General features: G+C 41.7%; 1 protein-coding gene across 9 annotated transcripts in view; it reads left to right on the top strand.

Moving 5' to 3' along the window:
* The window catches only part of NEO1 (neogenin 1), a 213,025-nt gene that overhangs the window by 181,035 nt on the left and 14,970 nt on the right, over positions 1–17,020 (top strand). For 7 of the 9 annotated variants that reach the window (XM_063346362.1, XM_063346364.1, XM_063346359.1 and 4 more), the window contains exons 18-23: positions 3,375–3,513; positions 6,186–6,293; positions 9,306–9,500; positions 10,218–10,250; positions 14,688–14,756; positions 15,613–15,760. In XM_063346362.1, coding sequence (XP_063202432.1) covers positions 3,375–3,513; positions 6,186–6,293; positions 9,306–9,500; positions 10,218–10,250; positions 14,688–14,756; positions 15,613–15,760 — 692 coding nt within the window. The remainder of the gene's footprint in view (positions 1–3,374; positions 3,514–6,185; positions 6,294–9,305; positions 9,501–10,217; positions 10,251–14,687; positions 14,757–15,612; positions 15,761–17,020) is intronic. The other 2 variants (XM_063346361.1, XM_063346355.1) reach the window with 1 other exon arrangement.

Genomic DNA, 17,020 nt, shown 5'->3' with positions numbered 1-17,020 from the left:
GGTCACGGTGGTCACCATTTTGTCCTTTCTGCTTCACCCCGACACGATGGCTTTGTATGACGGAGGTGGGCTTACCTTTAGAGGGGCCGCTAATGCATGAATAAGGTGAGCGCTGCTAACGCCTTCTCTCCGGTGAGCGGAACAATCTGCATTTTTGGGGCGAGTCATGCAGGGAAAATATTTACCCTGATGGTTTTAACTTTCCTTTTACAACCTTTTCTGTTCATACAGAGTTGATAATGAACCTTTCCTTTGGGAACTGAATGGGTGCAAAATACATAACAATAAAATTATGATATCCCTGCCTTTCTTGATTTTCATCTGCTATTTTGATTTGGAGACTAGATTGGGGGTTCGGCTTATTGCTTTGGATGTTTTTAGTCGGTTGGTTGGATTTTTTTAATTTTCAGAGTTATCTGGAGGCCTCAAAAATGCTGACTGCAAATTTCACATTTGAAATGAGACTCAAAGGAAATGGTTGTTAAAATATCCAGCTAGTGGAGCTCCCTTTATGCTCTTGCAGAGTAATCTTGTTACAAACCAGATTTTCTTTTTTATTGAAATGAAAAGATGTATATATGTGTGTTCTTCCTCTAAAGGCGAGTTATTTATGAACCCACATTCCTGAGTCATATGCAGAGGATGTCTCGGGAGTGATTTATATAATGCTGCAGTTTCATTAGTTAAATGCTTAAAAAAACCCACCCTTGGTGGTAAACGAAATACTCCCACCGTTCTCAGTGCTGGTGGCCAGTGGTCACGAAGGTTTATTGTTGGACCAAAAATAATATGTAATGATGGAATACGGTTCAAAATTACTCATTGTAAAAAGCATTTGCCTGGAGGGACATAACTTGGAGAACATTTGCTCTAATCATTTTTAACCCACGCTGTTTGGAGAACTCACATCCTGCTTTTCTTCCTTTGTTTCAATCATGGATTCTGTACCGCTGTGTTGAACAGTAACAACTGCTCATTTTAAGAAAGGCAAAATCTCTTTTCAGCCGTTGCTGTTCAATAAACTGCTGTATTTCAGGCAGGTCTTTGGTAACTTTATTGACTATGAGCTAGTATATTATTTGTCAGGGCCATCTCTAGCAGCTTTGTTATTTATTGCATGTTTAGAGGCTGTTCACCCAGTTGCATCGAAGCTTCTCCGTTACACCGCTTGCACACAGAAATCTTATCTTTGTGTCAGTTCTAGTACCCAAAGCTACATCTGTTCAACACAGAGTTGTTTCATCCCTCCCTCTCATCAGTAAATTGGATGTTGATACAGTTCATTCGTATTTTCTACATTTGCTCCCCCCTTCTATGCTGACATTCCCAGGCTATTGTTAAAGAAGAGGCTGCATGCTTCAAATACAACGTAAGAGGTTCCACTTTAAGAAGCCCGATTTTCTTCAATTTCTGTAGGAGTTGTGTCAACCTAGAGCATATAAACACAGGACCAGATGTGATACAGTTCCTGAAGCTAAAAGACTCACTGTGTTTTGAACCGTGTAGTTTCACTAATGTGGATCAGAGAGCGTTTTTCAAAGCATCTTTGTTGGTGGGGCAGAGTTGTCCTGCTGGCAGGCTACCTGGGATTTATCGGTGTGCTCTCGAGCATAAGCTGAAATATTAAATCTGAACTTAGATCTTTTAGGACTGTATAAAAGGAAAATAAATTTTACAGGGTAGTATTTATGAAGTTTATTTCTAGTAGGTGAGCAGGGTTTAGTACCGTGGGATATGTTGTGATCTTAAAAACAGTAAGTGGTGTTAAAAAATGAAGAAAGCAGAGAAGTCTAACACTCCAGTTCAGCCTTTCATGTGTCATTTACATTCAATATGATGTGCAGTGAAACTAAAAGACACTAAGTTTCAAAGGCAGAGATGAAAAGTACAACTTTAACCTGTAAAAAAGGACTCCAGCTGCCACGTGTGACGGCAGCCAGGAGCTAAAAAATACTATAAACAGAATTGAATGCTTAAGTGGTGTTAGGAATTTCCCTAGGTATTCTGGAGAGGAAGAAACGGTGTGCTTTTCAGGGGGCAAACCAGCTTGTAACGCCAGCTGCTAGGAAAAGCTTTCTGCTTTGGACGTGGCCAGGCCAAAGGTCTGCGCAGCTTCTACCGAAGCACCGGCAATTTCCTAATGGCCCTGAGCTGCCCTGCAAAGAGCCGGGAGCAAATGTTCCTTGGCTCTTGGAGAGCCGATGGAAAGCTCTTCTGAGCACACGGCTCCGTGTTTGTGCCGGGGAGGTGGTGGTCAGTGAGGCTTTGGCACTGGACTGGTGTGAGAGCTGTCCTGCTCCACGCTTGGGTACTTGACCCATCCGGCCACAATCGCGTTTACTTTGGAACTAAAAAACAAATCTAAGTATCACTCGGCTAATGGTTTTCTGACCCTTCACCCAGTGCAGCAAAAAAAGCTGTCACTGATAGTTGAGAAATAAGGGGTTTCTTTGCTGTGTTACTCATAAAGTCTTCAAGTATTTATAGACGGCCTTTTTCTTGAAAATTAATTAGCTGAAAACAGTTGTTTTCTGAAGGCAATAGTTATTAATACAGTTGTATGGCCCTGTCAAATATTGAAACACCTAACTTTAATTCTGTGCTTAGATTGCTGTGAATATACATAAATGTAGCTACAGCTCTTTTTTTTTTTGTCACGGGCCTCAAGTACCTTCTGTTCGTATTCAAGTCATGTATAACCAATACCAGATATTTTAACCAAAAGGTCGAAAATTCTAGCTAAATGGCTGTTACAAATTCCACTATAAACCATGTATAGTTTCAAGTGTGCGATCCTAGATAACCATTTTTTCTGAAAAATATCCATGTATTAGTAGAGCTTTGTTATCTTCAAGTCTCAGCACCTGTACCTTCAGTTGATACTTTTAAATTTTTTTTTTAAGTATGTTAAAAATTTACAGTAAATTCTGCCAGGAGCTTGGAAGGCAGACGCAGGTTTGAGGAAGGCCGGTTATTGTTAGCTGTGCTGCATTGTTTCCCCTAGCCAGCTCAGCTAATGAAATGCCGTAAATTAAACCCCCCAAGTAGACAGTGATTTAGCCTGCTGCATAACAAGTGTGCCCTGGACCTTGTATTGCCTTTTTTTTTTTTTTTTTAAATTTATAATTGACTGCTGTTAAATGCCCTTGCTGATTGCAGAGAGAATTTCTAGGTTAGGAAAAAACAACTGCACATTAATACTTGATTAATGAATTTGCATGACAGAGCAAAAACGTTACAGAATTAATGACCGTGGTTATGAAAATGTAACGATGCTAAAATGTTTTAAACACTTCCCTGAGACAAGGGTGTGTGAGAGCTGGGGATTGATGGTTTTCAGTTGGGAAGTTACTGACTCTTTGTTTTTCTTTCAGACTGCGAATGCGACCACTTTGAGCTATTTAGTGACGGGGTTAAAACCCAACACCTTGTATGAATTCTCCGTGATGGTGACTAAAGGTCGGAGATCGAGTACTTGGAGCATGACAGCACATGGAACGACTTTTGAATTAGGTACTTCTTCCTCTCCTTCTGGGAGGGCTGCCGTTCCTGGCAAGATGAATAAAGTCGCGTCTGCCAGAATTCTGGAGGGGGGGAAAGCATGTATTTAAAATGATTATGCTGATGAATACTTGCTGGGGGCTTGTTTTCTTTATGTAGTCAGAAATTCTGATTAAAAAACAACAACATACTTCAAAATTCAAAGGGATGATTGCACGCAAAAGAATTTACATCAAATTACAGAGAAGTAATGAATAATGTACCGCAGTTCACGGACAGGAGAGAATAAGGAAGCGTACATTTGAAACGTCTCAGAAATAGCATGTTAATAGCAAATACAAAGAAAATACTTTAGCAAATAATAATTAAAAATTGCTATAATTATGATGATAATTATTACCCAGTGAGGAAGTCCATGAGGCAAATGAATTAAAAATAAAATCCCAGTAGAAATTAAGATGTCCAAATCAGACCTACAGTTTTGTTCTTCAGCAGGAATTGCCGTCGCAGCGCTGTTAAATGATGCTCTCCCAAAGTACGGAACAGAAAAGGGTTCGTAGCTACCGGGAGAAACTTGGCGCCACTGAGTAACTGCGAGGGCCAGGACCGGGCCCTCATTAGCTCTTTTTATCCTGCAGTGTTAAATGATCTCTGTGCAATTAAATTTACTGCTTATTATGCTTAGGTTTCTGCCTATTTGAACTGTAGGGACAAAAGATGGGTATCCAGATTACCCTCTAGTTCTCATGGTAAATTAAAATACAGCAAAAAAATCAAGCATGCAAAGAATTGGTGAGTTCACCCAAATATTCTATAACAAGAATAAGAAAAAGCCAAAGCAGGATAAAATCAGAAAGCTCCCAATGTACTCTGAAGTCCCATAAACCCTTCGAGAGCTCCAGTTGCTTTAGGTTTTGGTGGGAATGCCATGGTGTGGAGTCAGCTGCCCATCTGACAGCGCAGGGCTGGGCTGAGTCCATCCCACGGTAAAACACTTCATGTGCTGACAGACAATCCTCATCCCTAAATCTACGCTAAGGGGAGAGATTGCAAAGGTGCACAAATAAAGTTCTTAAAAAGAAAAGAAAATTTGAAACTCAAGAAGTACAGGAGCAAGGGCGGGATGCAGGACGTCTCATTTCTTTTCATCTAAATGGAAAGTAAATTTCTAGTCAGGGTGGTTGTAAAGAATATTTGCAAATACAACCTAAAAGCTAGGGAACTTAGAAGCAAATGAAAAAAAAAAAAAAAAAACAAACCAAAAAAGGCTAAATATATTTTCTCATAACAGATCTTGTGATTTATATTACTTGCCAAATTCCGGAGTGTGTGACTCACTATTTTTGAATACTCCTGAGTAGCGGCGTTGTGTGGGACCCGCTCCTCAGCTGGGGCCGAAGAAAAATAGGGGATACTGGGTTTAGTGCTGGTCTGTGAATTAATAATCCTTTGAGGGCTAGTCCTGATTTTATTTTATTTTTTTTTCTCTGAAGCTTACTACGGGGCCTTGAACTGTGCTTTATGTCTGTGCGTTTCTGTTGAGCAGGTTTATAAGCATTTGCGATAATAGTTACAGTGACTTTTGAGCTTTTGCTCTCCCTGGTTTCCAGCTGTCATCCTGCACCAGGGCAGTCGGTAGCCATCTCAGAGGATGGACAGATTAATTTCTAATAGGTAATACACATAAAGCTCCTTAAACGCAGAAAGCACTGTGTAAGCACTAAATGTTACTATTACAGTATTAAATATCCAAGGCGGATTTACTTTGCTAAAAGTTACCTAATGAGAAGTCTCATGTTTTTCGTCACGTGGCGTTGCAAACTGTGGCTGGTTAATGGAGACGTCAGCTCTGTGCGTTTGCAAGCCATTAATCCGAGCCCCAGCTGGACGCTGGAGTGTGCGGGGAGAAGGGGGTCTGGTTTCAGCCTTTGCTGCAGCAACTGGGGCCATTTCCTGAGCTTTGGGTCAGAGGCGGATGGGCAAAGGAAAAGCTCTCCCCCCGCCTCAGTCCGACTCTCGGGCAAGCCAGGGGAAGAGGCTGGACAACGGTGTTCAGCAAATATTTCTAGATTTCAAATGCTTCTGCGGTGCAGATTTCCTTGCAAATCACAAATCATTCTTCACTAAAGTAAATCGGCAATTTTAGATTATGACTCTAAATCGCTGATTAATTTACTTTGCTGATTCAGATTTCAGTGGCAGACTGGCACTGCAAGATCTTGGTCCCACCGTAAACCTGAAAATACGGAGCTATTTTGTACGCCTTTGCATATAAAATGTATTTATTTCACAAAGTTTTATTTTATGGTGACCGAAGAAATTCAGGTCAGCAGTCACTGACCCCAGCTGTTAGAGCCGTGCAAAGATGCCGTGTTTTTGAAGGCACGTGGGCTCACTCACTCATGAATCACAGCATCTGTTGCTGAAGTGCTTTGGAAACAGGTAACTCCTTACGGAGAGGCGATGCTGCGCACCAGATGGCATGTGCCAGCTGAACGGAGTAAATCAGTAAGACCACTACGCTAGGATGGTAGATTTATTTGAAGATCGAACATTCAAGCGGGTTTATTATTGTACGTGCCTTTTATCAGTGGTAAAACAAATAAAAAGCAAAGGTGCTGAGATAACTTGTTTATATCCAGTGAAATTGGGCAACCTGTTCCTGACTCTCTGTTTGTTTGCAGTTCCTACCTCTCCTCCCAAAGACGTGACTGTGGTGAGCAAAGAGGGAAAACCTCGGACAATAATTGTGAACTGGCAGCCTCCCTCCGAAGCCAATGGCAAAATTACAGGTGCAGTTTACATGAGCAATAAAGGCAGATATAAGATGCCTGGTTAACGGCAGAATACAATCTGCATAACTATGTGAGCATGTTCCCTGCTTCATTTAGCCTAGAGCTAGCCAAGAGGTCTATATCTTCGTTGTCAATCTTTTAGTCGCTCAGATTAATTATTTACTTTTGTACCTAGTAAAAATATATTAAGATATAAACTAACTGCAGTGTGAAATTGGAGTCTAACCAGAAATATAATTGGAAGTTTAAGTATCTCAATAACCTTTGCCTTCATCAGCTTGTGCTGTTCTAATAGCGTGCCTCCAGAAATACATCTGTAATGCCTCTGGCCCCTCAGTATTTTATACAGAAGACTCCATCCCAGTGCTCTTTGTCATCTTTCTGTCATTTTTGTGGCACAGAACAGACTTAAAGTCAGTTTATTAGTCCCCTGACATAACCATTAGGAGTAAACTGTTATTTGCCTTTGTAACTGTGCGTCACTTTCACGTAGGAGAAATCATTTTACAGAAAATACTAATTACTGCTTCCTTTCTGTAATTTCTGTTTGCATTCACATTTCTAAAGGCTTTTTGAAGTAATTCACTTCAATTTTCCTTTTTTACCCCGGGCTTTAAGCTTAAAGTAGATTCTTTTGGCATATAGTTTGCAGCGTATGATTTTGCTTTTGTTCTCAGAATTAACTCAGGTGCAGAATCAAACCTTTGAAACCTGTCACCGCCTGGCGTCTGATGAGGCAGGGCTGTAGCCCAGGTTCTAGACAGGAGGCAAAAACTAATTAGATCCCTCTGAAAAGGCAGAATACTGGAGGCTCTTAACCTTTAGTAATTACAATAAACTTGGAAGTGAGCTGGAAGACAGACCCCAGCAAGGCACAGCGGCACTAAGGAGGCAGCCAGAACCCAGCTCTGTCCTGGTGTGGGGGCCGGGGGTTGAGGGCAGCTCACCCGTGCCCGGCCCTTCCCTGCGTGCAGGGACAAGCGTGTCCCACGCGTGGGGCCGTAAGGATGCACCTCTCGCAGACAGCTCCTCACTGCACCACGGTGCCGGGCTGAGCCATTTCTATGTCTCTGCAGGCGTATATCTGTTTATACATTGTATATTTTTTTTATATTGATTATAAAGCAAATTCTTTGTTATTTTATTATCGGTGAGATGTTTCCACTATATGGAGGGAAGGTTTGACTGGAGAACCAAGAGCCTTTACCTTAACTGGCGATTAAAGGACTTGGTTGCCAGTCGTCAGTGAGGGTCGCTCAGGGAGGTGTGAAATGTCAGGCACAAATATCCCTAGGTTACGCACAGTCCTGAAAAGAGAAGTCATCATCTTACATCGAGTGTGTACGTGAGAAAGGGAAGACAATGTACAAAGAGATCGGCATTTCCTTGCACAGCGCAGTTAGCAAAATTAACACACACGTTCCATTTTCCAGGTAAAAAATCTCCTTGTGGTGTCTGTACTGCAAAGGAGAACCTTACATTTATTCATATGTGTTGAATGAAAATGTATATAGTATTGTTGGGTTTTGCATAAGCAGCAATTAACAAGTAAAAAAAATAAAATAAACCATTCTGTGGTAAGTCTGAGTCCACCAAACATTAGATTTAATTTGCCAGGGAAGAGGGCAGTGTTGGGGGAGGCGTGCGCTGAGTGCCCTCTGGTGGGGAGAGCCACTGTCAGCGGGACGAGCAGCTTATTACTTGGGTAATTTACTCATTAACTCGGCTCAATTCATTCTGTGCATTAAGTAATACCGTAAAAGTGATGATGTAATTCCATGCACTGGATAGCCTGTCTGTGGAATACTTGTCCCTACGGCCCTGATCTCCTTTTGATGTGGGTGGGATGGATGGGAAACACTGAGCTGTGCTAGTCTGGATTCCAGACGCTGGTGCATCGTTACAGCTGATGGCCAATGAGTACAGTCGTAAGTTAAATCGGTAGTCTTGTGCCACTACACTATATATAGTGCTTTTCACTCTCACTATATATATATATATACACACACACACACGCACATGTTGTCCTTAAACAAGTTTCAGATCTGTTGCTTTTGACTTGTACGAGTAGGAATTGATTAGATCTCCCCCTCAGTACGTCCCTGTGCTGCCAAGGCAAGTAATGAAGCACGCCAGAGCTGCCGCTGGCGTTTCACGCGTCCCCTCCATGCCATACTGCTTACTGTGAGTTCTGCAAATTTGGGGTGTCAGCAGTATCTTCCGTTGCTTTAGAGAAGTGGAAGGCCCTCCGGAGAGCAGCTCCCCTTCCTTACCCTAACCCCAGGCTGGGGTCTTTGGGCCAGGGAAGCAGCAATCTGTGCATGAAGCAGCTGATGACCTTACCCTGTCTTTGTGCAAGTGTTTATTTCATGCCGGGGCTGTGCGTTTCTTACATAAAAAACCATGATAAAGCTTTTACTTGATACTGGTTTGTAATCGCAGCATATTTTAATAACAGAACATAAGCTCTTCCCAGCCCTTTTTTTGGTGTCATGCAAGAGAACTTCAGTTCTCTTCAGATTATGATCATCTTTGTTGATAAACTGAAAAATAATAAAATAATTATAAACTGTTAAATACACATTCTTTAGCTGTGCATGAGGATGTTTTGTTGTTTAACTTTTCTATAAATATTAATACTTTGAGGATGTTTTGATAGGGACAACTTTTATCTTATTCTACATTGTTTGGTCTATGAACAGGTAAAGGGATGGAATTGAGGAATTTCTCCATATTCAGTGAACCGTCATAAAAAATAATTTTGATATTTTAAATGGCTTTCTTCTCTCAACATATACTTTTAACAGTTTAAAGTTTAAGATGGGAAGGCTGTCTTAATATTTAAATGCATTCTTGCTCTTTGAAAAAGTAAGACTACACTTTCAGAAAACCTATAACTCATAATTTAGCTGTGCAAACATCGTAAGTCAACAGAACATTTTTTGTGAGATCTTATGACTGTCCCGTTTCTTTTATGTATAAATTTCTTTTGCTTTTCCCTTTGCCTAGGCTACATCATTTACTACAGTACGGATGTGAATGCTGAAATACACGACTGGGTTATCGAACCCGTCGTGGGAAACAGACTGACCCATCAGATACAGGAATTGACCCTCGATACGCCCTATTATTTCAAAATTCAGGCCCGCAACTCGAAGGGCATGGGGCCTATGTCTGAGGCCGTTCAGTTCAGAACCCCAAAAGGTAAACTATCATATGTATCAGTTATCTTCCTCCTCATGTTCCGAATGCAGCCTCTCTAAGGATAAGATACCAGTGGCATGGATTTCATATTTAAACCGGAAAAGACAGGAAGACAATGGAGTTTGACTAGAATGAAATTTTCTAGTGGATTGCTCTTGTATGTAGTTAATACATATGCAGATGTTGCTCAGCTGTTTGATTAATTGTGTTATTTCAAATTTACTGGCGGGCACTTAGGTCATGTACGTGTTAATGCTGAGGGTCCGTGTCCTAAATGTGCTTTTTAGAAAACCAGTTTTTAGTTGCTTTAAGGTTCTCAGTCTTGTGTGCCACGTCTGCTCACAATGGGGTGAACAGTGGGGTGGGTATGAGATGGAGCGAGGCAGTGGGGGTGGTACCCAGCTGCTGGCGGGTGGCCTGGGTGACAGGACGGGACCTAGTGTGACACTACAGGCTCTTCAGTCAAGAGCCGCTCGGTGGTGGGTAACTGGTGAAACAGTACGAACGGAGGAGAGCTTGGGAAAAAGTACTCTAAGGAGAGGTGAAAAATAAAAAGTTACGAGTAGATTTGCTAACAGAACTTTTTCCAAATGAGTGTTGGTGGTTAGAAATAAGAGCCGTAGCTAGTCTGATGTGAAACTTTAAATTCTGTCTCTTGCTCCTTCAAGCCTTGTGATCTTTCTCTTGTTTTTTCCTTCCCTGTGCTTGTCCCACTAGCTGAATCCTCAGATAAAATGCCTAATGACCAAGGTAAATGAATAGCCGCGCTTTCTCTTTTATTCCATCCTTCACACGTTTTGTTTTTCCTGTCCATGTGCGGTTGCATTTCTTAAATGAAACAAATATCTGTTGCTGTAACTGTAAATGACCAAGTTCCTGTTGTGCTTTTAATAGTGGAAGGACTGGAAGTCCCGTTTGTGGTTTGGGTGCTAGGAATATCGAGTGATTTCTGTAGTCGGATGTCAGATGAAGGGACAGGCGGGTTGTGCTGGGGCTGAATCGTTCTGTCAGAAGGGAATAGGATGAAGTGATCTCCCAGCCTCTGACCATTGATGCAAGATCTCGCTACGCAGAGGTGGAAGATCAAACAGTTACCTAATTAGCCCAAGTGCCGTTTTGTGAGCTCTACATCTGTAATTATTTTCGTAATAAAGGGAAGCATGTCTGCTCTGGAAAGCTTTTTTTGGAAGAGAGAATCTTCTTGTCAGCTCATTTAGACTCCAGACTCTCCCGAAGAGCACAGCATTAGCTACTAAAAGCCTTAAGGTTTTAAAATGCTAGCTTGAAAAATGGGAGCTTTGACTTTACTACATTGAATTATAAGGTGAATGTCCCAGGGCTATTTTTGCTTTCTTCCAAATAACGTGCAAGCCCAATAAAAGGGGGAAGAATTAGTCTGAAGGGATGAGTTTAAAAGGACATTGGCAAGCAACTTAGAAATACAATTAAATAGGTCCTAAAGGGGTTGAGAATGAGTTGTGGGGTTTTTTTGACTTGCCTTTCAGCTTGTTACTTAGAAGTAATTTATTAAATATGCTTTTACCTTCTGTCTACCAAATAGTGCTGATAATAAACAGTTATGGAGTATATTCATATACAGGCTCGTGTAACAGAGACGCTGGAGAGATTCCGTTTGTCAGCGGGGAAGCAGATGCTCCCCGTGCCATCAGGAGTGCTCAAATGCAAGTGGGAGGGACGAGGGGAAGATTAAAAGGTTTTGTTTAAAAGTTGCTGTGTTCTCTTCCGCACTGTTCTAACCTCAGCAGATAGCTAAATCTTCTCATTCAGCGTTAGCATCTTAAATTCATAGATTCTTCTAGTAACAATTTCATTAATATTTATAAAATTATATCATTTATAAATCATAAAACCCTACATAAAAGCCAAGAAAGTTTTGTTTTAGAATTCCTCTGAGAACACTCGGAGATTATAAATCATGGCAGTAGGTAAATTGTAGAAAAGGAGAAGAGGAGCTGAAGAGCGGACAAGCTGCTCTGGGACAAGATCACTACGTGATAGAATTGTGTCCTTCAGGAAATAGCGGACAAGTTATTTGGGACTGGAAGGAACACAACTACGATGGGATTGAGTCTCCAGCCTTAGTGGTTCTGTCTCTTTTTTCTCTCTCCCCTACTTCAATGTTTTTCTTCTGTATCCAGCACAGCGTATTGTTCTCCCGCACACTCCTGTAGCACGGAGCTTGTGTTAGGAGAAGGTACCGGCTGTTGCCGTCAGGCTTCAAGGAGTTGCCCTGGCCAAGCACAAAAGCGAAGGTCACGGTATCTAATCATAGGAAAACTATCCTGAAGTAACACAAAGTAAAACTACATTGTCTGGCTGCAGATACCTAACGGGTAACGTCGAGATTGACAAGTAAGCTGTTCCTTAATATAGAAGGAAATGGAAAAACTCAACAACAAACTTTGTAAGATCCTGGAAAAAAGGCTGGTGTCCATGCAGGAGATGCAGCATGCTTGTTCAGAACGTACCACTGTTGTGGTGTGCCTAAGCGCTTCCGAGAGAGGCCGTGAGATACGGCCCTTATGTGCACAGAAGCTGCAGAGAGGGTCGGTCGTCCTTCAGGTTGCACTGCGTAAGGGATGAGCTCCCCGGAACTTAAAGGCTAAACTGTTGATCCCTGGTTTCAGGCATTAGATGCTGAGAAGCATCTCGGTTAGGTTCCTAAATTTCATCATCTTTCGAAAACCGGACTCTGTATCTCGTCTTTGCTTTTCTGGCAGTGTGCAGACACCGACAGCACACAGCAGGTGCCAGTACAGGGCACCCCTGCGCTGCCACGCTCCACAGGGATCCTGCGCAGGTGGTTATTCCTGGGATGCCTACACCCTTTGGAAATATGACTGCTTGCCACAATACTGCTTTCTCCGTATCGCTGCCTTCCAACATTTTTATCGTCTAAATATGATATATATATTTTATCACATATACACCCATGGGAGTACATAACATCTGTGGGTGGCTGTGTGGGTTTATACGTTGTCGAGGGAGCGCAGACCCCATGGACCTCATGATCCTGCTTGGTCTGTGCAGGTGATTTGCTGGATCTTACTATCTACTCCATTATTTTATGTCATCTTTTAACTTCAGCAGCAATTATTTTAATTTTCTTTCACGGTGTTATTAAAGATATTGAATTACACTTGGCCAAGCACAGGTCTTGGCAGAACTCATTAGCAATATCCCTCATGAACAATAGTTCTGCAATTATAATTCTTATTCTTATCAGTTAATTAGTTGTTAATCTTGTTAATATGTGCCACATTGCTTTTTTATTATGCTGCTTTTAACAAAGCATCATACTCAGTAAAATGTTTTATGGAAGTCTAAATATAGCATGTCTGCATAGTTACTGTTACCAACCAAATTTATAGTCTGACATTTAGTTCGTTTGAAAATACCTGTTTTCAATAAAACAGAAAGATGGGCATGAAGTATCCCACTATCTCCCAGCTGTCACCTTCTCCACGATCTCGCCTCTGTTAAGGCTCCAGCTGCTGCACTAAAAATGCATTTGTCCTTTTAAAATATCATCGATTATTTTCATTCCCCCCGTCTCCCGCAGCTTCTCTGGTGCCTCAGCGTATCTTCATATGGGGCTTTCTCCAGGTCTTTTGAGTGCAAGTTACCTGGTCGTACGCACGTAAATATATTAAATACAAACTGTTTAAAATTCTGTTAAATTATTTCATTGCTGCTGCAAAGTTATAGTCCAGTACTTCAAAGTGAGACCACGTTTTGCTGAACGCAGTGTCCCCTCCCGACTGGCAGGTGCACTTTGTCTTTCTGTGCCTTTTTTGTTATAGATTTGTCCTGCAATACGTCTTTTCAGTTATTATAGACTACATCGAACTCCTCACTGTACACGTGTAGCATTCCTTCTTATCCTTCTTGGAGCTTCATCATTATTCATGCTGCTACGTTTTGGTGTTTTTACCAATTGTCTTTATTTCATGGTGACTAATTTACAGGCTTTGACTTCAGGTTCAGAATTTCCATTTGTTACACATCCTTTAACACTTACTACTTCTTGATGAGAGTGGATTTTTAGCTGAGAAAATCCTTCATCTGATGGAGAAACCGCTGCATTTGTGGACCTTTTTTTTGTGGTTTTGCCTTTTGTGCATAGCAGTGTACAAATGTGCAAAGTATTATGGATCCCTGTAACAAGAGGAATGTCGTTCTTTGCATCTCGCTCTGTGTTGCCCCTATTGCAGTGTTCTTAGCATTCGTGGTAATTTTGTGTTAGTGCATTTTAATGAAAACACAGAAGTGGAAGAACCAGGGTTTTGTATGTCTGTATCTGCAGGAAGGCCTTAACATCAGAGGTGAACTTGTGACTTGATGCGTCGTGCTGCGGCAGCAAGGGAACTAAATTAGACCTGAATTACACGAAGGGAGGTTCTTGTTGGGGTAAAAAGAGGACGGCTCTTGTGTTTAGCACCAAGGAGCCCACGAGCAGCAGCTGAAGTTCTGGAGCGGCTGTGTAATTTGCCTCAGTTTGTACTAATTGGCATACAGATCTGTTTACTTCCATTGTCATCCTATAAATACAATGGTTTGAAACGAATCAATTTGTTTTCCCAGGTTTCCCCAAAAAAACACTTTTGCAATAGTTCATTGTCACTTGTGGCAAAGGTGAAACAAACAGCAAAGAATGGGGAGAGGCTGGAAGCAAGTTTTTATGGATAGGCAGGCACTTAATACTACATTTACTGTGCTTTTGGTCCTCCACATACCTCCAGTCTTCCACACTTACTGTAAGTAGGTATTAGGCAAAGAAACCCGAACAATTACTGTTTCAAGATGATTAACTGTCTGTACCAGTGTGGCACAGCCTCAATATATACCTATGTATTTCTACAAGTAATTTTTATTATCTTTTTTAAAATGAATACTAGTAGGGGCTCCTAAGCTTACTTAGGAAAATAGTAATGCAGGAAACTAACTATCAAATAGCTCTTTTGAAGAAGTGGTTCTCTCCTTGGAGAAACACGGTTGCTGTTTAAAGCCAAATCGTGTTGTAGGGGAGAGAAAAGGAGAAAAAAATGTTCACAGTGGTTCAGAGAAGTTCTGAAAGAGCTACCTTAGAAATGCTAAAGTGTGTGTTTATGTGTACGTGTGTGTGTATCTATGTATATAAAATTACCACATATATGACCTTTGCAGCGTCAGGGTCTGGAGGGAAAGGAAGCCGCCCAGTGGACATAGGAGCAGATTACAAACCACCGCTTGGTGGTAAGTATTGGTGTAAAGCTTTGCGATTTAAATGCTGCGCCTTTTGGCGTTTCACCGACTGATGGTATATCCTCCTGAAAATAGTCAGCTGTTTACAACCCTGATGACATCTGTTGCAGTAACTTTTTCTCTTTATGATGATAGCTGTTCCCACTCATGAAATTGTATCATACTTCTGTCGGAGTGTTCTTGCCCGCTGTGTGGGCTATGTGGAGAAAATATCATCGCATGCATTTACATTGCAGTCTCCACGAACAGATCGTGTTCTCGGTTTAGTTTTAAATGGCTGCTATAGTGCACAAGTGTAAAATTAGTTCGGTGAGAACATATTAGGAAGGAAAAAAAAATCGTCTTAACTCGTTCTCCTTATTAGCACTGTGCATTGCGGAAGCCTTGCCCTAGGGTAACACTTATTAGTGTTACATAAAATGTGTTTTCTTTCAGCGGCAAGTGACCGCTGTAGAATACTGATGCCGATTCCTGTGATTATTGGGTCCAAGGGGATGCCTATAGTGCTGGAGTTTTAGCAAAGTCCCAGGTTAACTCTCCTTAGACTCTAAACTATTGCATTCTTTTGTGATAACTATTTGAGTAGGGTCAACAGAGACTTTTTTATAGACTGTTAGTTGAAAATGGGTCTATAAAGTACCTTATAGATATAACAATTGTACAGAAACACAGTTGGCAAATGACAGAAGAATAAGCAAGCGCTTCTCTTGAAATCCCGGCAGACAAACCGTCTTTCTCATTCTGCTAATCTGCATGATTCTACAAGTCTTTGATGGGCACTGCTTCCTTTTGATGGGGACTTTTTCTATATAATGAATAACCCCTTTCTCCCCACCCGAATTTCCAGGCAGTAACAGTCCCCATGGAAGTCCTACTTCTCCCCTGGACAGCAACATGCTCCTTGTGATCATAGTGTCTGTTGGAGTCATCACCATTGTGATAGTGGTGATAGTCGCCGTCTTCTGCACTCGTCGTACAACTTCCCACCAAAAAAAGTAAGATGTCTGGGTGGCATTTTGCCCTGTCCTACCTTTCTCACTTAATTCTATTATTTAATCTTTATGATACTTTAGAGTTTATTACTTTTAAGCCTTGTGGGCTGTAGAAATTCTGTTCCGACAACGGGTTAGCAATGCAGTTTGAATTCTTGTGTTCAGAAGACAACATGCATGAATACAGGTAGGTTGTCATGCGTATGATGATGATGATGATCTGCTTTTCCTTATCAGTGTTTCAGAGTTTACAAACGATCAAGAGTTTACAGACAAACTGGGGCAATGCTTTCAAGTATACCTGCACTTGCCCCTCTCTGAGGAGAAATTATTCTTTAAAAATTGGGCTTATCTGGCATTTCTTCTTTAAAATGAGCTCTGTGTGTTTGTGGTACTCGCAGCATTTTCTGATGAATGTCTTGCTGGAAGTTGGCATGGTCGTCTGGGAGTTAATGCCTCATTTTGCAGCAGGGGCGGAGGCAGAATTCACCTGGGCAGAGCAGCACCCAACCTCCAGTCGATTCATCTCTTTAGAGCTGGGGGAGCTCAGCAGCTCCGGAGGATTCTCACTTCTGTTCTTGGCATGTACTTCACTGGGTGGAGTAGGTTTACAAGCTGTGCATGATAATATCCAATTTTTAGACAGGTTGCTGGAGCAGAATCTGAACCAGGTATCGGACTCCTTAGAAAGTGCTCCAAAATCCTAAATATAGGTGTGCGTCTGAATTCTGCCCTCCTTTAGAGCATCTGAATTCAGACTACAGCAGCGATGCTTCCCTTTATAGGCTCCTGAAGGTTGTTTCTCTACGTTCTTTGAAAGAACTGAACAGAGCTGAAAGCTTTTTTTTAAGTTTGAAAAGACTGTTATGCGTAACAGATAATCTCTTATCTGTTATGGTTAGAAGATAATCTGCACTTGCTTTGCTGATGCTGAACCATCCTGCAAAAATGCGGGTTCTCCAGGAGAACAAGGGGAGCAAGGGTATATGAGTGATGGTCTAGCAACTGGGGGATGTGCTTGGGAGAGGGCAAAATTCATGGCTCTGTGCCTGAGAGACATGTTTTATTTTCAAGGAGCAGACATAACCCTGTGAAATCTTGCCTTTGTTTTCCCAGTTTCTAAATGCCACCTGCCTTGCATGCAGTGATGTTAGTTAGTCACAGCCAATGACCGACCTTCTGATCTCTCTCACTCGTTCGGCTGCAGCGCCCAAAGCAGGGTGCCAGCAGCACCTCTGCCTGCGGATCGCCTACAGAGAGGTG

Source organism: Chroicocephalus ridibundus, chromosome 9 (assembly GCF_963924245.1).
Source record: "Chroicocephalus ridibundus chromosome 9, bChrRid1.1, whole genome shotgun sequence".
In the NCBI taxonomy this organism is placed as follows: Eukaryota; Metazoa; Chordata; class Aves; order Charadriiformes; family Laridae; genus Chroicocephalus; species Chroicocephalus ridibundus.
The sequence above is the reverse complement of the archived record's forward strand: the minus strand, read 5'-3'. Positions and strand labels throughout refer to the sequence as shown.